The sequence below is a fragment of the Rattus rattus genome, chromosome 12 (assembly GCF_011064425.1).
Source record: "Rattus rattus isolate New Zealand chromosome 12, Rrattus_CSIRO_v1, whole genome shotgun sequence".
Taxonomy (NCBI): Eukaryota; Metazoa; Chordata; class Mammalia; order Rodentia; family Muridae; genus Rattus; species Rattus rattus.
In genome coordinates this window covers 63420225-63445168 of record NC_046165.1, presented here as the reverse complement: position 1 = coordinate 63445168, position 24944 = coordinate 63420225, and the positions used below count along the sequence as shown (strand labels likewise).

The 24944-nt window shown below is 45.8% G+C and overlaps 1 protein-coding gene across 1 annotated transcript in view; it reads right to left on the bottom strand.

The window, feature by feature from the left end:
* Tnfrsf19 (TNF receptor superfamily member 19) overlaps nucleotides 1-24944 on the bottom strand; it is a 90410-nt gene that overhangs the window by 35320 nt on the left and 30146 nt on the right. The window contains exon 4 of the mRNA XM_032917956.1: nucleotides 8660-8838. Coding sequence (XP_032773847.1) covers nucleotides 8660-8838 — 179 coding nt within the window. The remainder of the gene's footprint in view (nucleotides 1-8659; nucleotides 8839-24944) is intronic.

Below are 24944 nucleotides of genomic sequence, written 5' to 3'. Positions count from 1 at the left end.
AAAGCTGCCGGAGCGTGAGAGGAAAGAAAACAAACTTTAAGGCTTACTAAGCTGTTCATTTACTCACAGCCCGTCTTAAAACTCCAGTTTCTGAATCGTAATCTTTATATTTAGGGGAGGGGCTTTTTTAATCCACAACTAATGTCTTCGGTCATTACCACCTGACCGGTAATTTAGTGATTATCTGGAGCATTAGCGTCTGACCTAAGTCCGCTGTGTATTGTGAGCAGTTGGTCTTGTGGAAGCTTTATATCTGTTTGGAAAAGGTCTTCGCCGAGCTTGCTGTGGGCTGGCAGGCCTGTAAACCAGGAGGACCGAGGCCAGCCAGAGCAACAGGGGGAGGTACCTCAAAACAAAACAGGACCCAGAACTCTTAGATCCGTTGCCTAAGCCACAGCAGTAAAACGGCAGCAGACTGAGCTCTGAATGCTTCTGCTGGGCTAAGGACAGCACTGGTGGCTCCTCTGGTCCCTCTGCAAACTGTGCCCATGCGGCCCTTTGCCTGGGGTTTCTACTCAGTATTTAGTGGTCATTCAGACATGGCGGGACTTCTTCACCTCCAGCCTCACAGCACACTGGCCCTTGAAAACACAATCTACTCTAATAAATTATTCTGGTGACTAGATTTTGGTTATTAGGGAAAACACAGCCATCAAAACTGTCTTGCCATGGGGGAATTTCTTATTTTTAGAATGCCAAATAATGCCTATATTCCATTTCAAAATTGATGTTTCTGTTTTTTAAAGTGGTTTTAGAATATGCATTTCATGCCTGTAGTGTTTGCTTTAAAAATGTTGGATATTACTTTTCCGTTTGCTTTTGCTCTTATACAAAAAGTTTTTCTGTATTGAAACAACTCAAAGACTTTGTCACTATTTAATTAAATTATATTTGATCATTTTCTGGATGGGAATATAAAAATATCAATATATTACAATATTTATTTATTTTCAAGACAGGCTTTCTTCTGTGTAGCCCTGGCTGGAACTTGTTCTATAGGACAGGCTGGCCTCGAACTCAGAGATCAACCTGCCTCTGCTAGGATTAAAGGTGTGAGCCATAACACTGATTGTAAATATATTACGATATTTATTACAACATAAATATATCACAATATTTGACAAGACACATTTAAATAAGAAATCTCCCTTTTCCGTCGTTTGTCTTTGTTTAGAGACAGAATCCCACTAGGTAGTCAGAGGGGCCCCAAGTTCACCTTGATCCTCCTCTTTCTGTCTCCCAAGTGCGGAAGTGAAGTGTGAGCTGCCACACGTGGCCTCGACTGCTTTTGTTCAATATTTTCACATGCAGTTTTCTGTTGTGCAAAAAGTGCACACCAGCAAGTTTCCCATGGCAAGCACTTTCAGGTGTGCACTTGTGAAACATAGCCCTGGACCTCCTCGGCTTGCCAGGCTGAGGCTCCGGTCCTGTCAGGCTGAGCCTCTGGGCCTCTTAGCCCCTACTCTATGCACCGTAGCTCCTCAATTGCCCTTCCTTCTGTTCCTGCAAATGTGACCACGCCACATACGTCATCTGAATGGCCACTTTGGCATTGTCTGTTTGTGACCAGCCTATTCCGTAGCATGTCACCGTGTCGGAGCATGTGACAGGACTTGGTCTCATGAGTCTAAGCAACATTCTGAACAGTTCCCTGGGAGAACGGGTCCATTGTATGTGGTGCTTATCCGTCTGTTGGTGAGGGTTTGCGCTCCTCGTTGTGGAGATTGTGAGTAGTGCTGTGACGGACACAGGCGTATGCCTGTCACTAAAGGACTCTGTTAAGGTCTTTCAGATCAGAGGTGGGCTGATGGTTGAATGGTCGTTCTCTTAGCATCTGAAGGGCCGCCACTCTGCTTCCCCAGTGGCCACACAGTCCCCTGGCCGAGCACAGCAGCCAGTTCTTGCTTCTCCACAACATCGTATTCTCCTTAGTTCTTCCAGGTTATGTTTAGCAGTAGCCATTGTAATGAGTATGAAGTGAGAAATCACTGTGCTTCGATTGGCAGTTTCCTGAAGACTACTGATGTGAACGTCTTCTTGTAGGCCTCTCTGCCGATAGCAGATCATCGTCACACCACGGCTATTTGAGTCCTTTCCCCATTCTTTAATCAAGTTACTTGATATGTGTTGTCCTTGTCATATTAATTCTTTATACTTGGATATTAACCTCTTATCAGGGAGTTGTAATTAGCAAACATTGAAAAAAAAGGTTGATCTTTTGTGTCCATGTGTGGAGGTGTATGAAGGGAGGCCAGAAGTCAGCCTCGGGTGTTGTTCTTTGGGTGTCTTTCACCCTTTTTTTTTTTAATTTTTTTGAGTAAGGTCTTTCCCTGGTCAGAGCTGGCAGGTGAGGTTGGGCTGACTTACCATGAGCCTCAGGGTCACCGCCCCAGCACTAGGATTACAAACCACCACTGCTGGCTTTTCCCACACAGGTTCTGGGGCTCAAACTCAGGGTCTTACACTTACAAGATAAGGACTTTACCAAGGGAGGTGTCTCTCCAGCCCCTGACCTGTAGATGTTTTCTCCCATTCCACAGGCGTCTGCTAACTGTTGGTGTATGATTGGGTGCTGGCTCTGTCTTGTTGCCCAGGAGATCTTGAGTTCGATGCATCATTGTTGATTTTGGTGACCGTGCCTTGGTGTCACATCTAGAAACTTTCTCCAAATCCAGTGTCATAAAGTTTTCTCTTGTATTTCTGTAACATTAGGTTTTATTCTTTCTTTTTTAAGATTTATTTTATGTGTATGAGTACACTGTAGCTGTCTTCAGACACACCAGGAGAGGGCATCAGATTCCATCACAGATGGTTGTGAGCCACCATGTGATTGCTGGGAATTGAACTCAGGACCTCTGGAAGAGCAGTCAGTGCTCTTAACCGCTGAGCCATCTCTCCAGCCCCCATTAGGGCTTATTCTTAAATCTTTAAATCAATTTGAGGTTGATTTTTGTAGAGTAAGGTAGGAGTCCTTCTGTTGCTTCCACGTACCCTGTTTCCTCGACTCTCTCCAGTGGAAGCTGTCCTTTTCTCTTCTCTCGCACTGCTGTCAAAGATCACCAAGCGTACCTGCGAGGGCTCGCTCGTCTCTAGCCTCCACTTTGCATTCTTTTGGCTCCTTTATCTGTCTTTGCACCACGGTATCAGATAGTACACGAACAAGCCACAGTCAAGTCAAAGTAGAAGATCAACCAAGCATTGAATGTAGCTGAGATTTATCGAGTTTTAGATTTATTCCCACTGTAAGTGGCATAGCTTCCTACTGCATTAGCCATTATCCTGCTGAGGTCAAAGGTGAACCCCGGGTTTTGCTCCTATCACCTTGTGTTCTTTTGAGATAGTTTCTCTCACTAGCCTGGAGTTCATCACACAGGCTACACTGGGCTAGGAAGGACTGCACACACCCACACCCACACACTCACACTCACACCCACACCCACACCCACTCACACACATTCAAACACACACTCACACCCACTCATACCAGGGTTGGTTGGCCTTTTGATTATGGGTTCTGTAGACTCTGGTCTTGCCTGGCCATTACCCTGCCACTTTCTCTCTCTCTGTCTCTCTCTGTCTCTCGTTTGTTTAGGGTACCACAGTTTGGGACACAGAAACAAGTGCAACTGCATTTCCAGCCCAAGTGAGACAGGAAACAAATTCTTCAAATGAAACGAAGTGAAAGGGAACACAGATCTTCATTGTGTGGTTGCAGAAGCTCCAAGGTGAATGTCACCCCCGGTTCTCACACACACAATATAAAAGGACAAACAAAACCCATACTGGACGTTGCTCGATCACTGTGTGATGAAAACTGGCGTGTAAATACATCTTACAGATGCAAAACTCACTGATGGTGGTTGTGAGGAGACGTTTTGTAGTGAGTCCAATCCAAGCTGGACTGGATACCTGATGAACGCTGGTTAAAAATGCTGTTCTAAGAATGCCTGTGGTAACCTCCACACTCCCACCATAGAGAGCTTTTCGGCCATGCAGAGCCACGGCACAGTCAGCCCTGGTTTTACAGTGTCCTGGCCTGTGGCCTATGAGCCACAGTCAAGCTAAGACTCAACTCTGCCATGCATAGGATAGTGGATGGACCTTAGTGACAGCTTTGTTCATGCCAGCACTTCAGGCTCAGGCTGGCCAGCCAGCCCTCGGTGTACTGTGCTCAAGAGTCCACAGCCATGACTGCACAGTGCCAGTGACAGGACAAAGCATTAACTGAATCACAGTCACTTACGGCCAGATAAGGATCTGGGCAACAGGAGAGAGGACAGGAAGTGTGCAGGCCAGTTCAGACAGCTCTCCATAGCTGGAGGCCATTGGAAAGCTTGAGGGTAGAAAGGCCTGGTACTAAGAGTAAACAGATAACTTGAGTCATTTTCTGTGAAACTTCCTGGTTCAACAGGCACCTACCCAAGCAGGATGCTCAGCCCTGGGAGAACCCTTGACCCTCTGCTCACAGCTGGGTGACTTGTGGCATCAGACACCACTCTAAGGACCAGCTTCCTTCTCTGTAAGGAGTACTCAATGCTCCTTCTGACTTAGCAGCCTGGTTTTGGTGACAGTACAATCCACAGACATATCTAGTTCTAGGAAGTGGTCATTAAGTGGCTTGGCCACCAGAAGCATTGAAGAGCTAGAGAGGCCAGGTTATGCTTTGCAGGAATGGACTCCAGTTCCCCACAGAGGAGAAATGATGGACCACGTGAGGCCCACTGTCACTCTGACACAGACTCCTCTAGTTTGGTTTCTATGGCTATCATCAACGCTGCGACCAAAAGTCTCTTGGGGAGGAAAGAGTTTATTTCAGCCTACACACACAGTCCAGCACTGCGGGAAGCCAGGGCAGAACCTCAAGGCAGGAACCTGGAGGCAGCAGCCGAGGCAGAGGCAATGGAGGAGTGTTGCTTACTGGTTTACATGCACACACATACACACAGACACACACACACAGACACACACACACCCCACCCACAGCAGGCTGGGCCCTCAAATAAAATGCCTCACAGACTTGCCTACAGGCCAATCTAAAAGAGGCATTTTCTCAGTTAAGGTTCCTCTGCCCAAATAACACTCTAGTTTGTGTCAGACTGAAATAAAACAAACAAACAAACCCCTGAACCAGGTCACAGCCATCTGAAGCCTTGCTGACTAATGGGCAATCCTGTCTCATAGCTATTCAGTGTTTACAAGGCACTGGGCGCTCTCCTAGGAACGGTTATGCTTTTCATGTTCATTCCTCCAATAACTGCGAGATGATAAGATGCTCAGATGACAGCTTGTGAGTTACTGGCAGGAAGTCAATGAGTGCACCCGGAAGCCAAGGAAGTGGGTCTTTGTCATCTCTTAGCTTGTGGGCATCAAAGACAGCAATTTACACACACAGGTGGGCACACACAGACACATACCACACATGCACACACATGCGTGTACATATTTACACACATAACACATGTACACACACACACATACCATACACACACACATACATATATACACACACACACCATACACACCTGTGTGTACACACTTACACTACACATGCACCCAGACACCACAAGCACACACACACATGCACACACATACACACACATGCACACACACACACACAGGACATGCTGCCTGAGCATTACTAGTGCATTGTTTCCTAGAGGCCACACCCACAGGAGCCATCTTACCTCCTCTTGCCATGGCTGTGTATGTGTTTGGGGGGGTGCATGTGTGCATATGGTGTGTATGTGCACGGTGGCATGCGTGGGGTGTGAGTGTATGTGTGTGTGCATTTGTGCACATGCATACCACACCCCAGTGTGGAGTGCAGTTCTTGGTAAAAGCCCAGGATGCTGCCTTCCAGCCAGTGTCTCAGGTGCTGCCTCCCTAGACTTGCAACCTGGGGCCTCAGTTTAGCCCCATCCCCCAGATGAGACAAGACACGCACAGACACGCTTCCACCACAGATCTGTAGATCACAGGCAATAGAGGCATGCCAGAGGTTCCAGGAATGTTCTTCAATTTCGGCTTGCATAAAATTGAAACTCTATTAATAGTTGTGCATGGTGGTACATGCCTGTCATCCAGTATGGAGAGAGGCAGGAGAATGAAGAGTTCAAGGTTATCCCAACCCACAATGCAAGATCTTGTCTCAAAGCAACACAAAAGAACAGTCCCCCTCAAACTGTCATAGCTGCATTGGTCTACAGTCATAACTTTGAAACTATGGCACTTTTAATTCCATTTTAAAGTGACAGATCTGTTAAGACATAATTCACAAACTATACAAGTCAACCACTAAGAGAGCTGCATGCCAATGGTATTATTATAGCCATGGAGCTGGGTAACTATATCTATGATTGATGTTATAACATTTTATCATTCCCAGGAAAAAACGTCTAACCACTATCATCACCCTCATCCTTCACAATGTTCCCCAGCCCTCAGCCCAGGCTGCCCAGGTGGGTTTCCCATATCTGTAGATTTACTTGCTAGGCATGTCACCGAGGTGACCATTGGCTGTGCAGCCTTCTATAACTAACTGTCCCTTTCATTAAACACAGTATCTCTCAGATCCGTCTAACCTAGGTGCAATGTTTCCTCCCTTCTATTGCTGAGTACTGTCTCACTGTTCAACTGTACCCGGTGCTGTCCACCCACGCATCCGTTGATGGACATTTGGGTGTGTCTGAAGTCTCTCTAGAGTGATGGAAAGAATACCACAGACTAGGTAGGTCACGTATTAAAAACAGAAGTCATTTCCCATAGGTCTGGAAACTGGGAGGCCTAGGGACTGGGTGGTAGAGACAGAGGCCATGAGAGTCATTTGGTATCTTCATGAAGGAAGAAACACTGGAAGGGCAAGAAAGGGACAAAACCCACCTACCGGTGTCCTTAGCCAGTTCAGGAGAAAGAAACCATCAGGACCCAATTACGGCTTTGAAGTCTTAGGTTAAGTCATCACACAACAGCACCTAAATTCCGGACAGGACTGACTCAATCCACAGCAGGGCTGTTCCAGCTTTCTCCATATTATTGTATGTAACGCTGCTACAGACATCAGTGCAGCAGATTTTTGCACACACAGCGATCTACAGATCTCTTGACCATAGGCCCACGCATAGAACGGTTGAGTCTATGGTATCTGTGAATTTGACTTCTTGAGGAAACGTCAGTTTGTTTCCTAATGTGGCCACCCATTTCACATTCCCGCCAACCATACAGGAAGTTTCCCATTTCCCCACCTCCTACAAACACGTGTAACTGCCCATCATGGCTACTCCAGTGGGTGAATGGATGGGATTTGGGTCTGCAGCTCCCCAGACCCAAGCACCTTTTCTGCAGATTTGCCCTTCGCTTGTGTTATTGGAGAAGCATACTCAAAGCCTTTATTCTTATTTTATTGTCTTTTTGAATCATTGAGCTGCAGGAATTCGTCATGTATTGTGGCTGGGACGACGGTGAATTAGGTAGTTCCCTCTGCAGAGACCCAGAACCCAAGGACCCACAAACATATATATGGCGTGGGAGGGTATGTTGTATTTCTTCAAAGCTAAAAATTTTATGCCTCAAAGACACCATCCAGAAGGTGAAAAGCCGGTCACAGAACAGGTTGAAATGTCAGTGAATCCGGCATCTGACAAGAGATGGTTTAGGTAGTAGAAACATGGACCTCCCAAGGTGCATGCCAATGAGTCCGTGGAAGGCTGTCCCCATTTACACTGTCTCTTCTGCTCTCTCCTCTTCTATTCATTTCTCCTGCGACTCCCTGGGCCTCTGGGCAGACGTATGTAAGAGTGGGGGTACTGGACTCAACACAGAGCTGTGCATACAAGCAAGCACATTATCACCCAGTGACACCCTCAGTCCTCTCCTTTTTGAAAACACTGTGAGATGGTATTTTTCTTTCTTTTTTAAAACAGTGCTTATTCTTTTTAATATGTGCATGCTAAATATTCAATCTGAAGCCACGGTATGTACTGGGGATTTGGAAAGGGAGGGGAATTGTGGGACACTGGGTACTGGGCAGGCAGCAAATACGTTTAGATGTGGTAAGTTGGAGGTGGCGTTTTTCAAACATTTATTTCAAATATCTATTTAAGGAAGGGGTGTGTCATGGCATTCACTGGAGTGGAGGTCAGAGGACAATTTGGGGAGAGTTAATTTTCTCCCTCCATGGGAGTCCTGGGATTTGAACACGTGTGGCAAGTGTTCTGCTGAACCTGCCTCCTGGCCCAGATTAAGCCTTAAAAGATATATATGACATAAACTCCGCGTGGTCAGAGTCTCTGCTACTTTCTCCTCTGACCTGTTCCTGGGCAGGAGGGAATGCTCACAGCTGTGGCTTTTGTGGTCATTTTGGAAAGTACCATCCTTTGTAAACTGCCTGCCAATTCCCCTGTCCTCTTGTCCAAGGATTCCTGTTTCCTAGCTGGTAGGAACTCTAGGTTTGCAGGCCATGCCCGTTTGTTAGTGGGACTGCTCTGCCTTGTCTCCAGAGCCTGGTACAGAGTGAGCTCACGGGCTTCAGGACTGAGACAAAAGTTCCAAACGCTGCCCAAACATCTTCAAGTTCTCACCACCGTGCTTTCAAGTTTAGAGGGAGTGGAGAAATGCCTTGGCAAACATTTAATTAGACAATACAGGAAATGGCCCAACTCACCCTGGCAAGCAGTCCCCGCAGACAGCATCACTGGTGTGCGAGCAGTTGGCCCTCTGAAAGCGGTTCACCAGCGCACAGTCCACGCATGGCTTACACTTCTGGAAGCCCCGGTCCTCCTTGAACCTGTGCGGCCTGCAGGGCACACACTGTGCATCCTCCCCGTAGCCGAAGCCACATTCCTGTGGGGATTAGTGGGTAAAAGACAGCCATTCAGACTCTGCAAGCTTGAAAAAGAAGACACGGTTGGGATAAAGAAGACCCACCAAAGCCCGCCTTCCTGGGCACAAAGGTAGCCCTTTCAGCAAGTTCAAATGTGTCTTCCCTGCCTAATAATCTCTCTTGCGGCCAATCCAAGTGTCCTTAGCAATCCATTTTTCTCCAGAGGCGGGGAGCATGTGCATAAGAAAAGGTCTCCCACTGGGGCGTTAGGGCAGAATTGCCGCACTTTCTTCTCCCCTAATTAAGCCAGCCACGTGACCACTCAGCGGCTGAAGCCAGTGGACCATTCGGACACTAGTGTTCACCCAAGGCGGAAAATAAGCACGCCACTATTAACAGTGCAGCTTCAGAGGATAAAGGTGTGAGAGGTTTCAAACACCTTAGAACACTGACCGGATTAGCATTTCCTGTGGTCAGAAGGGTTTTGTTCAAAGAGTGCTGGGGTCATAAGCTAGAACCTAGGATCAGAGTTAGAGAGCCTGCTTAGCAAATAGGATGCCCTGGGTTCAATTCTCAGCACTGCAAACAAAACAAGGCACCTAATGGTTTAAAGCCTCGGCGTGATGTACATTGGGACACCGCACTGGTTTTTCACAGCAACGAAAGTTATATTAAAGACTCTTCGCACCCAGACTTCCACAGTCCAAGAGCACAATGACCTATGGTGGTCATCTATATGACTAAGACACAGCACAAAACCAGGTTTTAGTTGTGTACTCGTGAGTCCACGAGGTTGGATGGAGAGAGAGAGAGAGAGAGAGAGAGAGAGAGAGAGAGAGAGAGAGAGAGCGCAGGGGAAGAGCAAAAGCCTTTTCCTTTTTCTGTGTTTTTTATATAGGCTGCCAGCACATGGCGTGGCCCACATAAAAGGTGGCTCCTCTCATCTCAGAAGATCTGAGTTAAAAATGAGTCTTCCCACTTTTAAATGATCTGGTTTAATCAAGAAAACAATCCCTTACAGGTGTACCCAGCCTCTTGGATTTTAGCTCGTTCCAAATATAGTCGAGGTGACAACCAAGAAGAGCTAGCACAAGTCCGCCCCCTGTCACCTCGACACAATCTTATCTCCTTATGTCATGCATAATTTCCAAATGAAAACAATAACCAGGTCATAATTACACCCTGATGATATAACTGTTCCACACACAATCACAAATGCATTATATATTTAGCCAGGTCATAATTACACCTAATCTGATGTAACTATCCCTCATAAACCGCAAACACATAATAAATTTTAAAACAGGTGGCAATGTCCCTTGAGGGACATTCTTTGGTATCTCAAAACTTAAACAACTGATGTTCTCTTAATTGGTGTTATATTACATGATAAAGATATCAAGGAAAGAAAACTCAAATATCTGTATAAACACAGTCTTAACAAAGTATGACAGGAACACTCGTGTCAACTACAACTGTCACTTTGGCAAATGGTCTCATGGGCTTAGCTGGTACTTACAACTGCCTTCCTCTATTACCCATTCTGTATTTCCTCCACCCTCCACAAGCACCTCAGCGGGTCTTGGCTCTTTTCCTGGAGGAGTGACCCATACCTTCATTCCTGATGGGTCTGTGCCCTTTGTCATCTGGCCAGGATTAGGCTGTTGTACTTTCACAATGACTTTAATCACAGGACAAGGTGGCACCAAGAGACACCCTAAAGGATTTCCTGCACTCCAGACATAACTTTTCCTACCTCCGTTGTAGAGAAGCAATCTAATTTCCCCATGGTAATTTGGATCAGTTACCCCTCTGAACACTAGTATTCCTTTCTTATCCTGTTGGCTTAAGGGCATCAGAAGCCCACAGTGGCCGGGGGCAGTCTCAGCTTCCAGTTCAATGGAAATGTTTGTTGCGTTTCCTGGCAGGAGGGTTCCCTCCTCTGGGACCAAAACTTCTAGGCCAGCAGGTTGTGTGATCAGGAAGCAAAAATATTCCTGGTGGGTTATGAGGAGTAATAGTGAGTGAAACCATTCCCTTTCTACTTCTGATTCCTGGAACCGTGGATTCTGGCTATGGGAGAAACCATACCATATATCGAATGCTGATTCAAAGCAAATACCACCCTCTGGAGAACCCTGACCCAGCCCTTCAAGTGCCACCACTTAATTGGCTCTGAAATTGTGTCTTCGAAAGCTCATTCCATCTTTTTTATGAGGCCATCTGCTTCAGGATGGTGGGGAACATGGTAAGAGCCGTGACCTCCATGTTTGTGGACACACTGCCAGACTTCTTAGTCAGAAACAATACTGAATAACACCATGACAGTGAATAAAGCATTCTATAAGTTCATGGATGGTAGTTTTCGCAGAAGTATTACATGCAGGAAAGGCAAATCCAGAACCAAAATAAATATCGACTCCAATAAGGCAAAGCATTCTTCTTTCCATGGAGGAAGCTGTCCAATGTCCTGACCCTACACCAGCTTGCTGGCTGGTCACTCCGTGGAATAGTTGCTACACCTGGGGCTCAGAGCCAGTCTCTGCTGTTGGTGTATTTGGCACTCAGTAGCAGCTGTAGCCAGATCGGTCTTGGTGAGTGGAAATCTATCTTGTTGAGCCCATGTAAAACCCCCATCTCTACCACCACATCCCATTGAGCAATGGCAGGAATGGCTGAAAGAGGCTGATCATCAGAAAGGCTCAACCTATCAACTTGATTATTGAATTCCTCCTGGGCTGAAGCCATCTTTTGATGAGTATTTACAATGGGACACAAGCATCTTCACATCCTTAGAAAGATCTGTCCACATACTTCTTTTCCAGATGTCTTTCTCACCAATTTACCAATCATGCTTTTCCCAAGTCACTGACAATCCAGCCAATCCATTGACTACAGCCCTAATCACTAGCCACCAGTCAGTAAACAAGCACACATCTGGCCATTTTCCCTTCCAAACAAAATGTATGACCCTGTGTACTACCCAAAGCTCTGCTCACTCTGAAGGTTTCCCTTTGTCAGTATCTTTCAGGGTTATCCCAAAAAGGAATTGTAATGTGGCAGCTGTCTTCTTCTGGCCAATGCCTACATAAGGTATACAACAGGCAGGAGACCAGGCCCTAGTCTTCTTTTCCTCAATTAACCAATCATACGCAAAAGTCCATGAGGTTACAGTGGCATGCTTGGGTATAGACCACATTATAATGGGAGTAGCATTTGGGTAGCTTCTTTGTGTAGCTTGCTTGTGCCTTCAGGACCTGCTTGGGCCCTATCATGTATCTACCACTTCAGTTTGATAATAGATTGCTGCTATGCAAGACCTATTTGATGTCCAATAACACCCAGCTCAAGATGGGCAGCTCAGACTGCATGGTAGCTTGGTAGCCCGTTATCAAATATTCAGTTTTTACTAAGGCCCAATAGCAGGCCAAGAACTGTCTCTCAAAAATAGTTGTCTGCTGATGATGGTAGAGCCTTGCTCCAAAATCTCAAAGATCTCTCATGTAATTTGCCAATAGGAGCCTGGCAAAGGCTCCAATCCAACCAGCATCCCTATCTACCACTGACACAAGTACCATTGGGTCGAGAGGATCATATGGTCCAAGTAGTATAGCACCCTGCCCAACAGCCTGGACCTGTTGAAGAGCCTGCTGTTCAAGGCCCCTCTCAGAGTTAGCAGCTTTCCAAGTCACTTAGTGTATAGACCAGAGCAACAGACTTAACTGAGGCATGCGCTCTCTCTAGAATCCAAATAGACCCACTAAACATGGTGCTCCTTTCTTGTGTGGTGGGAGGGACCAGATGCAATATCCTTCCCTTCACCTTAGAAGGACTATCTCTGCATGCCCCACACCACTGGACTCCTAAGAATTCTGGTTGGATCTATTTCTTATTCTGATACATATATGGGTTACCACTGAGTTCAAAGTGGTTGCTATTTCCTGCTCACTTGGTCTAATCACCACAATGTCAATATAGTGCACCAATGTGATAGTTTGTGGAAGAGAGAGAAAATCATGATTCCTTTGAACTCAAGTTATGACACAGGACCTGAGTGTTAATATAATATACCCTTGAGGCAAAAGTGTGTAAAGGTATCCTGCTGGCCTTACCAACTGAAATTGCTTCTGGTGGTCCTTCTGAACAGGTATCAAGAAAAAGCCATTTGCTAGATCAGTAGCTGTATACAATGTACCAGGAGATGTGTTAATTTGCTCAAATAAGAACACTGCACCAGGTACAGCAGCTGTAATTGAAGTTACTGCCTGCTTTGAGTTTTCAATAGTCAACTGTCATTCCCCACAATCCATCTCTCTTCTACACTGGCCAGGTGGGATGGGAACCACAACCCCTGCATCTCTCAAGTCCTTGCTGGTGGCACTAATTTCTCCAGTTCCTCCAGGGATTTGATGGCGTTTTTGATTCACTATTTTCCAAGGAGAGGCAACTCTAATGACTTCCATTTAGCCTTTCCAACCATAACAGCCCTCACTCCACAGGTCAGGGAACCAATGTGAGATTTCTGCCAACATCTAAGTGTATCTAACCCAATTATTCATTCTGGGACTTGGAAAATAACCACAGGATTAGTTCAAAGACCACTGGACCTATTGTGAGTCAGACTTCAGCCAAAACTACATTAAACTTAGCCGGGCACGGTGGCACATGCCTTTAATCCCAGAAAATCTGATTGTTTCCTTTCTACCAAACGTACAGTTATCCTTGTAAGAGGCTACAGATCAGTCTTGGGAAGGCCAAAGAAGGCTAACAGTAAAACGCTTGGGTATTTTATTAATATCCTTCCTCAGGGAACTTGGTCATCCTTTCAATCAAGGAGTTCAGGATCTGCAAACTAACTCATGTCTGCAAACTGGTTACAGGCTGAGATTCCCTTCTGCCATGATACAATGTAGCCTTTCTTTCGTTTATTTGAGATTTCCCCCCACCCCCACTTATACAGAGGAAACCCCATGATTGACTAGCCAATACCAAAGGTCCATACAAGTCAATCCACCATAAAAGTCACGTTGCCCATTATGTGTGAAGCCATTGTGGACATTGCTTTGTCTGTGTTGGCCATTACAATAACTACGATCACCTTGCCTTTGACCATTCAGTGCTGCTACCCGGCCCCTGCTACTTCAGGATCTGATTAAACCTATGGTATTGAATTTATCCAACTGAGCACCAGCATCTCCAGCCCTAAAGTCTAGCGCAAGAAAAAGGTTGATGACAAAGCTCTTCAAATCTGCGGGGCCTTTCTCAGCATTTTGCATCTTGGAGGATTAGTGAGGGGCGTGTCTCCTGGGCCTTCCCATTATGGAGGATTAGGTTTTACACAGTGTATCCACTCTAGCATTGCAACTCCACCCCCCACTGTCCTTAAATCTTTCCTCAGCACTAAAAGAACGGATAACAGGCATCTCCAACCCCATTTCAGCAGGGCCTCTTTTGATAAATGCTTTATCCAACCATTCAAACAAACTTTGACACCTTTTTTCTTTAACCATGCAAGTTTTCATATTAAACCTAGAATCTCCACTCAGAGAGCCCACATCAACAAACTCAGCCTGATCCAGCTTTTCCTTCCACCATTATCCCACACCCTGAAAATCCATTCCCACACATATTCTCCAGGCTTCTGCTTGAATGGGTTAGCAAACTCATTGAGTTCTTTAGTTTGCCTCCTCCTGGAGCACATTTTCTAACTCGGAGCCTGCTTAGCCTTTGGTCTGGCTGTACATCTAGAGGAGACCCTTGGTGTTCCTGTGGGACATCAGTATGGTCGTTCCTGGCATCTCCTTCAGGGAAAGTCACTACTGGTTTATCAGACAATAAGGATTAATTTCCTCAGTCAAAGGTGGGAAAGGCAGTACTTCAGGGCTTGGTGTGAGAGTCCATCTTCTGCCGAGGGAGGATAGACTGCTTCCTCAGGTGGGATGAACCCTTGAGAATCTCAGCTTCAATAGCGTCCTCCCACGCATCTCCACCCCACATCACAGGATCCCATTCTTTGCCAACTAACGCCCCTACTTTAGCAACTGATCCCCTCCAAATGCTGGGGCATGAAATTTCTCTGTAATTCAGCCAACTTCATAATAAGGGTTTCTGGTTGATTTTCCACAACTCGAGCTCTTATGGCTGCAGGAGAGAAGATTCTTTTTCCAGGGCACACGTGTAAACCTTTAGACCATGTATGTGTGTTTGGAGGTGGGCAACTTTATTATTGAGTTTTCTGTTGTCTTTCACCATCCCAGGATGCTAGAAATTGGTTAATTTTATCACAGATCTCATTCATTTCCTTTGTCAGTTTATCCAGAGATGCTGGGAGCAATCAACCAGCAGCATCACTTTCCCACAAACTGTTCCAAGTTTTATGTGCAGACTCACCAAATCCATTGCCTCTTACAATTGGCAAATCAGGATAATCCAATGCACTTGTCTCCTAAGTTTGTAAATTAATTCACAACACGGGCTTTCAGTACTCTCTGAGTTTCCAGAAGCTTCAGTAACTGAAGAGGCTTCAGTAACTATAGGTGTTGGCAAATTGGAAAGCCTATTCCAGATACTTAAATTCATCTGTATATTTCTGTTGCTTTAGAACCACTGCTGGTACCAAAAATCTGTATTAATCAAGGTTCTCTAGAGGAACAGAACTTATAGAATAAGACACACACACACACACACACACACACACACACACACACACACACACACAAAATTTATTAGAAAGACTTATAGGCTGTGGTCCAGCTAGTCCAACAGTGGCTATCTACCAACAGAAGATCCAAGAATAGAGTGGTTAGTTAGCCGTTCAGTCCCTAAAGCTGACCGTCTCCACTGGTCTTCAGTAGACAACAGAATCTTAAAGACGTAGGGTCTAATGCCAGGGTAGGAATGGACTTCCCAGCATGAATGAGAGCAAGCAGGCAAAACCAATGATGGAGCTTTCCTCTTCTGTGTATTTATTCAGGCTGCCAGCAGAAGATGTGGCCCAGATTAAAGATGGATCTTCCAACCTCAAAAGATCTGGATTAAAAGTGGATCTATCCGCTTCAAATGATTTAGTTAGGGGAAAACATTCTCTCACAGGTGTACCCAGACTCTTGGGCTTTAATTAGTTCCAAATGTCGTCAAGTTGATAACCAAGAAAAGCCATCACAGTAAGTACAGCAGAGAACTATACACATGACCCCACAGGGAACATCACCAACCTGCATATGGCACTGCTTCCCGAAGGTACCCATCCTCCACCACTGCCTGGTCACGTGCACATATACATGCTGTGATATCTCTAATTCTCTAAGTCTAGTTTTCCTAATACTTTGGCTATTGCCCTGTAGAAGGTTGGAAATCAGAGGCCAGGGTTTGCATGGTAAGGATTGGGAGTTGGTAGACTCATGTCCAGCCTGCCATCTATTTGAAACACACTACCCTGGTAATCTCATAAGGAAAATTTGTCTCTAACTTTAAAGCCAGCAAACTACTGGAGTATCTATTAAAAAAGAATCATGACTCGTGGCTTTTATATTTTTAGTACATAGGTTAAAAATTGTGTCCAATCTGGTGTCTTTGTGCAGGTTCTCACTATAACCAAAACAATCTTAATTATGAAGGGGAAGTCCTAGCACCCTGGGTGCTTACTCTGTAAGAACTTCATAGAGCCATGCCCACTCCCGGGGATGAGCGCTGTCACTGCCTGCGGGGACAGAGCTTTGGACAAGTGTTTGGTCTTATGCAAGGCGATCTAAGTGATGTTGGATCTGAGACACCTTTGGCAGCCCAATCACGGTGCCAAAAGCTAGGCCTCAGAGTAAAGACCGCTCACCCGGAACACTAGCCATCAGTATTTTGTGACAGGGCCGTTAAACTCAGAATCAGCTTACGGCCTGAGACGCCACCTTGCAGAGAGTTCGCTGACACATGTGGGATGTTCCAGAACGGGGACAAGACAAGATCTCTCAGGGCTCCAGTCTCTCATCTGTATCCCTAAATGCTGGAATGTAGGGCGCAGCCTGTGGGGAAAAGCCATTTGTCCATAAAGTGTCATCCTTAATTTTGTATAAAACCAACTGAGCTTCACTTACTGGCCAAAAAAGAAAATAATAATAATAAAAAAATTAAAAAAAAATTAAACCCGAACCAGCCCAAGGGCAGACTGCTTGTGGTAGAAGCTAGGCATTGAGGATGGGCAAAATCAACCCAGAATTCTCTAATTTTCACCTTCCCCTCTAGGCTACTACTGGAGCCCAAATGGCTTCTAACTGCCAATCAGCTTCCTGACTCAGCTTCCTGCAGGGATTACGGTGCGATAGAGCGGGGGGAAAAGGAGGAAAGTCCGTCGTCCGTCTCTTCCCAGTGTTGGGGATTGAGGCCAGGGCCTCACATATGTTAAGCAAATGCTTATCCCCGAGCTATATCTCCAACCCAATGGTTAGGTTTTATCTTCAGGAAGCATCTCACTAAGCACTCCAGGCTGCCCTTGAACTCACGAGGTTCCTTGTAGTCATCCATCAGCCTTGACTCTTCTACTGCCTCTTCCAAGACGACCCTGAGCCGAGAGGGACAGGGGATGCTATGGATGTCCCATTTAAGGCTGAGCACTTCCATAACCTCTTAGTCTTTGTATGCTGACCAGTTGTGGCTTCTGCATTAACTGTCATCTCCTTCACAAAGAAACTTCATGGGAGTTGGAAATGAGCTGACGTGTGGGCATAGCCATATGTTACTAGGGCTGTTTTAATACTGTGTCCATGTTACTATTAAGTAGCAAGGTCTCCCCTAGTGCCTATAACCTATCTAGCTTCAGGTTCATGGCCCTGATAATGGTGTCAAGTATGGGTTCTGTCTCATGGCACAGGCCTTAAATGTAATAAAGGTGTTTGGTTACCTTGTGGTACCTCACAGGGTGAGATGCTTTTCTCCTCTGATATCATGCGTAGCGCCTTCTGGCAGCATGAAAGCTGGCTAACGGGCTGACTCCTCCCCTCAGTACCAGATTGATTTCACCATGTTCTTGATTCAAGCGTGTGTTGTCTTCAGCAATGGGGTCTATGGTCAAGTTCTAGAGGGTAACCATGAGCAGTGGTAATAATCTATAATGCTTAGGGGTCTGTGGGAACCGATTGGCCAATAACTCCAAAACTCCCTGCACTAGGATTTTTATTTTCTATCATGGGGTTATCCACTGCCCTTCTTGTTATAGGGTAACTCCATTTAAACTCTATGTGTGTGTGTATGATGTATATATTTTAGGAAGCTTCCTCAGAAATGTTTCTACGACTTTCTCCCTTACCTTCCCATCCCCCACCTCATTTAATCTTTCTTGATCCATTCTCTCCCCTCCCCCCTCATATCACTGCATCTTCCCTTCCTCCCTTGAAAGCACCTCTCCCCCATGGCCTCATAAAGTTTCCTAACCTCTATGGGTATTCCAAATGAAACCCACGTCTGCAGATTCAAAGCTAACATCTGTATGTGAGTGAAAATATGAGATGTTTGTCTTTCTGGATCTGGGTTGCCTTACTCAGGATGACTGTTTTCTAGCTCCATCCATTTCCCTACAAATTTCATTTTTCTTAAAAGTTGAATAATATCTCACTGCTTAAAAGAACTACATTTATCATTATTCATTCACCAGCTGATGGGCATTTAGGCTGTTTCCGATTTCTGGCTGTTAGGAATAGAGCATCAGTAAGCATGGCTGGACAAGTGTCGCTGATGTAGGATGAAGCAGCCTATGGGTAGACGCCCCGGGTAGGATAGTGGGATCAGACGGTGGATCTATGGCTAGCTTTGTTGGGAAACCACCACACTGATTTCCACAATAGCTGCATGTGTTTGCACATCCATTAGCAGAGAACGAGCATGCCCTTCCCTCACCCGAGTTTGCTACTTTGTTGTTCTCGTTACCTACCCATTCTAACCGGGATAAAGCAGTCTCAAGGCAGTTTTGATTTGTACTTTTGGGGGGTGACTAAGGTCAACCACTCTCTTCATCTTGAGCACATCAGCTACATGACGTTCTGAACCAAGCGCAGACAGAACCAAAAGGATGCGAAAACCCCACCATGATCTGAGGAACTAGCTCGCAAGTTAGAGTTTCTTTAAAGTTGTTAACAAAGACTGTCTATTGGCCAGCAGTGGTAATCCCCGATGCTTTGAATTTTTTATAATTCTACCATTTATATAGTTTGGTGCTTGCAAGACCGTCTGTCCTCCTTGAAATCAGAACAATCACAGAGTTAGGCATTCAGAGGGAATTTCTTTGGACTGAGGGGTCTTTGCAGAAGGGCATTGTTCCGGATTTCGTTGTTTTGTATGGGACTTGTGGCTGCACCGCGGACAGACTCCTCGTGTTTTCGCTGAGCACTTGTGTTGCTTAGAGCACCAGGAGCTGCAAAGGCTTTCCGTGAGTACAGAGGGACCTCCCCCACACGCAACTCCAGGGATCAAAGCGATGCCCACGTGACATTCGGGGGCGGGTGCCGCATTGTTCACATGAGAAGCTTCCAGTCAAAGGCTCCAGCCTGAGCCTTTGAGTGTTTCAAAGTCAGGCTTTGATCCTTGCAGCCAGGACTGTCAGAGACCCATGTACAAGTTAGAACACGACAAGAAGGGGAGGAGAAAGGGGAGAGAGGCGGAAGAGGGGAAAGGAAAGGAGGGAGAATGTGTGTGTTAACTGGGAAGAAATGGGGGTTATTTTTTTGGGCCAGCACTGAAATGAGAAGCGAAACGGGCATGATTTTGTACATTGGCTCTAAACCGCATGGGTCGGTCGCCAACTCTGCCACTTGTTGGCTAAGTAGTTCTGGGAACTCTGCTCCTCAGAGTTGTTGAGGTGGGAATAGTGATATCTACCCTACGGCGTTGTTCTGAAGAATAAATGGGAAAACATATAAAGTCTAAATCAAGCACAGTGGGCACCCATTAAACAAATTACACCGATGGCTATTATTATTTTGGATTTTCTACAGACCAATAAACCAGCTCTCCTGATTAAACTTTAATAACATATCTGAGTGGTGGAGGCAGGAGGGTTGCATTCAGGCCAGCTTACGCAGTATAGTAAGGGTCTGAGGAAGATTCCGTCTTGTAAGGAGCTTGCTTAGCGTGTGCACAACCCTGGGCTCAAACCTCATGGGTGGGGGAGGGGGAGGACGACGGCGCGTCATTGGAAAACATGGTCAGGTTATGCAATCTAAACGTTTTCTAGTTGACGTGAAACGCACCACTTTCTATGTAAACCATCTCATGGGGAAAATAATCATCGTAGGTGCATTACACGGTTTTTCTAAATTAAAAACAAAACAAAACATCTCAACCATCATTGCGTGCAGCTGGACTTGACCTTGCTGAATCACCTGCAACGCTGTTTCACAGATGTAGCACCAGGGTCTGGCCAGCAGCTCTGCTGGCTTCAGGGCTCAGCCAGACAGCCCCCTGTCACTCCCCGCTCCTGCAGAGACCATTTCCTCCACATTCCAGCTCCTCCCACCGTGAAGAACCAGATAAATGCTCCAACAGGACAGAAAGGTCAGTAAGAGAGCAGCCACTGTAGCACATCCCTGTAATGCCAGCCCTTAAGAGGTTGAGAGGCTGGACTCTAGCTCAGAAAAGAAAACAACAGCAGCTCAAAAAAATCAATAGGAGTTTTGAGAGTCTAATCCTTTTTTTTTTTTTTTTTTTAAAGAATAGGCATTCTAACATAGGGAGATCTTTTATATATTTTGTATCACATAAGTAGCAGTTCAGGCTGTATAGTTTCCTGTGTCATTTAAACCCACTGTACTTTATACAATGAGCATCTCTTAGAGTGCATGTGCTCATGATGTGTGTGTGCGTGTGTGCGCGCGCACGTGTGTGTGCATATATAGGCAAGTGTGACTACACGCGTGCATGTGTGCACTCCGTTTTACACTAGGCTCAATCATACATAAAGGAGCAGCCAGTTCGCAGAGCCTCACACTTCCCTCTCCTTACTGGACGCCAGCTTTCTGTGTTTGAATTTATAGATTCTGGCAACGGCAAGAGACGTTTTCACTGGGGCAGCTTTGAAGGAATGAAAACCTACGTCTATGCCCGCTGTGGTGGCACTCACCTTAAATCCCAGCACTTGGGAGGCAGAGGCCAGAGGATCTCTGTGAGGTGGAGGCCAGCCTGGCTTACAGAGAGAGTTGGAGGGTAGCCAGGACTACATAAAGAGTCCTGTCTCAGAAAAAGGAAAGAAAGAAGGAAAAAGGAAAGAAAAAAAGGAAAGAAAGCCTACATTCACTAAAACTCATAAAGCGACACCCATGAAATATCTATCATATTGTGTCCTGGGAACTCTATCAACGTTGTGAATTGGGGAGAATTTTATTTAAAATATATTTTCTTCAAGACTTGTTATTTTTAGAAAACTAGCCTGATATTACTGTTAAATTCGTTTTTTAAAAATATAGCTCTAGTTGGTTCACGACAAGCTGATTAATGGTGTGAGCTCGGTTTGTAATTCCACACTGAATTAAGTAGAAACTTGGAATTAACTGGAAGTACAGGGACCCTATTTCCAAGGAATGAGATCAGTGTGGCTGCTGCATCTCCCAGCGGCCGCACATTCAAAGCACCATAAACACGGCGCACTGTAATTACTCCTAATCCAGGCTGTAGGTAAACAGCACATAAATATTAAATTACCCCCCAATATGCCCATCCACTTTGAGGTTTTTATTTCATTCAGTGAAACCCGGTGCTTAAAATGCCTTGAAACCTCCACAAAGGTCGGGAAATAATGACCACGTGGAAAAGACGGGAACAGCTGACGGTGCCACCCAGCCAGCCTCCAACCATCGCAAGCCGGCCAGCACCAGACAGTATCTTTGCACACTCCTGTCCCTCCCTAGCTTGGGACCATGTCTTTTCCTTTGTATATTGAAACCTATGACATCTTTGTAACTTAAGCAATATACCTTTCTTCCTCTCTCTCAGGTGCCTAAAATCCCATCCCTGTCACACAGGGAAGCACTGGCTGCGGGGTTGGGGATGATCTTTTTAAGATACCTGTTCTATGCACACGCTTGACGTAGAGCTACTCCCGTAGCTCTTCAATGCTTTACTCTTGGCATGTTGGGGGAGTGTTCCACGAGCAACAAGGAGCACCAACTTTGTGGATGCAGTGGGATGTGGCTAGCCTGTGCTAGCTTACACAGCACCTACATGCTAGGCACGGAAGGAATTCACATTCGGCTCTCTTGTCTGTGCAATGGACCACTTCATTGTACATCCACCCAAAATGACTTCAAGTCCTACTCCCCATAATGCTTATCAGAAAAGGGCTAGTTTCTACAGCTGTGCTCTATTCTGCATCAAGCAGACACAGTAAGGGCACAGGCTGCGTTTAGATTTAGCTTCCTGACAAGAGTCCTCAAAGTCAATGGTCCTCAACCTGTAGGTTGTGACACCCTGTAATAAACCTCGATCTCCAAAAATATTTCCACTGTGATTCACAACAGTAGCTAAATTGCAGTTATGAAGTAACAACAAAAGTAATTTTATAGTTAGGGGTCACCAAACATGAGGAACTGAATTAAAGGGTCGCAGCATTGGGAGGGTTGAGAATCTGCTCTCGGTCAAATGCTAGGCAGGCTCCTCTGAGTGATGCTCTCAAATGGCCTTGTCTACAAGAGCTCAGCTGTCCAAGCAGTCTATCGAGTCTCTTTAGTACAAACTTCTCTGCACTATCTAATCACCCCCTGTCCCATTCCCGGGCGGCTCCTGTTTATCCTGGACAGTCTTACTAAGAATCTAGGTGGATCAGTTTAACCAAAACCCCCAGGGTTGCTCTCCATCCTCTGACCTCCGCCTTACTCCCTGCACACTCTGCGTTCAGTACAAACCCCTCGTGCACACACATGGCTCAGTACACACCCCTCTGCTGTGCTGCTCTTGTGGTTAGGTCTAATTCCATTCTGAGGTCCTTCCTTTACTGCGGTAGCCCTAGTTCAGCCCTCTGCTGTCTAGTTCTGCTTGCTCTCTGACATTTCCCAGGGTGGGAGGGTAGAAAAGAGTATGTAGGGTCAGTGAAAGAAAGAAAAGGGAAGGAGGTGTGAGCTCATCACCAGCCTGGACTTAGACCTGGATTTCTTTTCTTTTTTTAATGGAGGGTCAACCATAAATACCAAGGGTCAAAATTTATATTTTGGTTCAAAAAACACCCTATGGTGTTTTTTCTATTTTTAATATGTGGTGTTGTATAAGCTTCAAGGAAGAGCCTGGCACGCCCCGAGAACACCAAGCAGACTGCTTTATCAACCGACTTTTCAAGTGAGAACATAGGCACAGATTAAAATAGCCACGCAGTGGGGAAGGCACCACCCTTGGGTTCTTACTTCCCCTCTGAAACCGTACAGGGAGCAAGCGGTCCTTAACACTCATTCCTCCATGCTTGAGCCCACACAGCCGTGCAGGAAGACAGCAGGCTCATGGCAGTGTTTCCTAAAGATTCCTGTTAGGGAGTGACTTCTCCGGAGCAGAGGCTGTGAAAGGCTGCCACCACGGCTCCTGGGTCATCTAGGAGTCTTCTTGGGTATTGAAGCTGTGTGAAGGTAGGGCAGGGTGTCGGGTGGGTGGGATGAACCTAGAAAGGATTCCAGGTTCTGGCTCCAGCCCAGCTGCTTCCTCCCCAGCCTGCAGCTCCCTGCCCAGGATTCTCAAGCCACATCTGGTGGTTATCCAGTGGCAGGACAACCCAAAGACGACAGCCCCTAAACCCCCTTCTCTCCTTTCTTACTTGGAAAAGCCAACACTTAGCAAACCCCAGGCTGGTGGCATATTCAGAGGAAGGATAGTTCCCCAGACCACAGGGGGCCTCCTAGATCCTCTGTGTCCAGGAATGGCTCTCAGGGCCTCTGGGCCTCATAGCACTGTTTATTTGTACAGCTAGAAAGTTATTTGCTTCGGTCCTTTGAACTTTAAACGTTAAATGCTAAATTCCAAATTTAAGTGGGAAAGACGTTATTCGTGGAGAAAATCAAGGGCACAAAACTGGCAATGCCGAATTAGGCTTATATGGCTCCTGCTTGGAAATCAATTTTTTAATTTTCTTTAATAAAACAACACCAAAGAGACATAAGAATCTGTACTTGGGGCTCTTCAAGAAAAATTACAAGAGGGGACTTGCTTCTATCTGCTGAACATGCTGGGCTCACCAGTACAACTAAAGAAAACAATGAACAACTTAAAAAGACAGAAGTCAGTCTTTTTGAAATATATAATTGAAAATTATATTAATTTTTAGTGACTTTATTCACAGGGATGAAAACCATTTTTGAAAATGAAACATCTTCTAAAACCCCGATGCTGGTGAGCCGTAGGGAGAATGGTTGTTTACAGGAGCTCTTTTTTTTTTTTTTACATTAACGAAAGTCATCCCAATAATTGGTTAGAAAAGCTCACTTTGAAAACCATGCCAAAGGCTTGAAGCCTGCTTCAAGTGGTTCATGCGAAAACTAGTTTCCTGATTTACTGCTGTGAGGCGATCATGTTAAAAGCACGTTGCTGGCATTCATTCTCCGGGAGGAGGAGGGGCCATGCTGATGAACTCTAGGCAGTAGGAACTAAAATCTCTAACATGGTTACTTTGTGCAAACAAAAGTCCCCCTCTACCCTGCACCTCTCGAGAGCCGAAAGGATGCTGAAAGCAAGAGGCACTCAGGCGTGCTCACAGCCCCATGTGCCCGGCAGGTACGACCTGCGGGGCCGTGTTTACAGTCTTTGGGGATCTGACCCAGACATGGAAAACAAAACCATTCTATTCTCCACCATGTTAGAAACTTTCAAAAGCTAATAAGTATATACATGTGTGTATATACTTCTCAGCAGACCGAAGTTCCCCGACAGGCTCCAAATGGTTCAGTTATCTGACATATTCTTTCCCAAAACACAGTTATGAGGACAATTTATTAAGACCGGCGACTAAAGGCAACCAAAAGAAGCAGAGAGACTTAGGACCTGGAGGAGGAGCACAGGAACCTAAATGTATTAATGAAAGGAGGCTGCCCAGCATGGCGCCCAGAGCATCATCCGGTGTGGGGAATGGATGGGGGGGTGGTTAGAGGCTGCAAGCTGGGGATTCTCATCTGTGAGG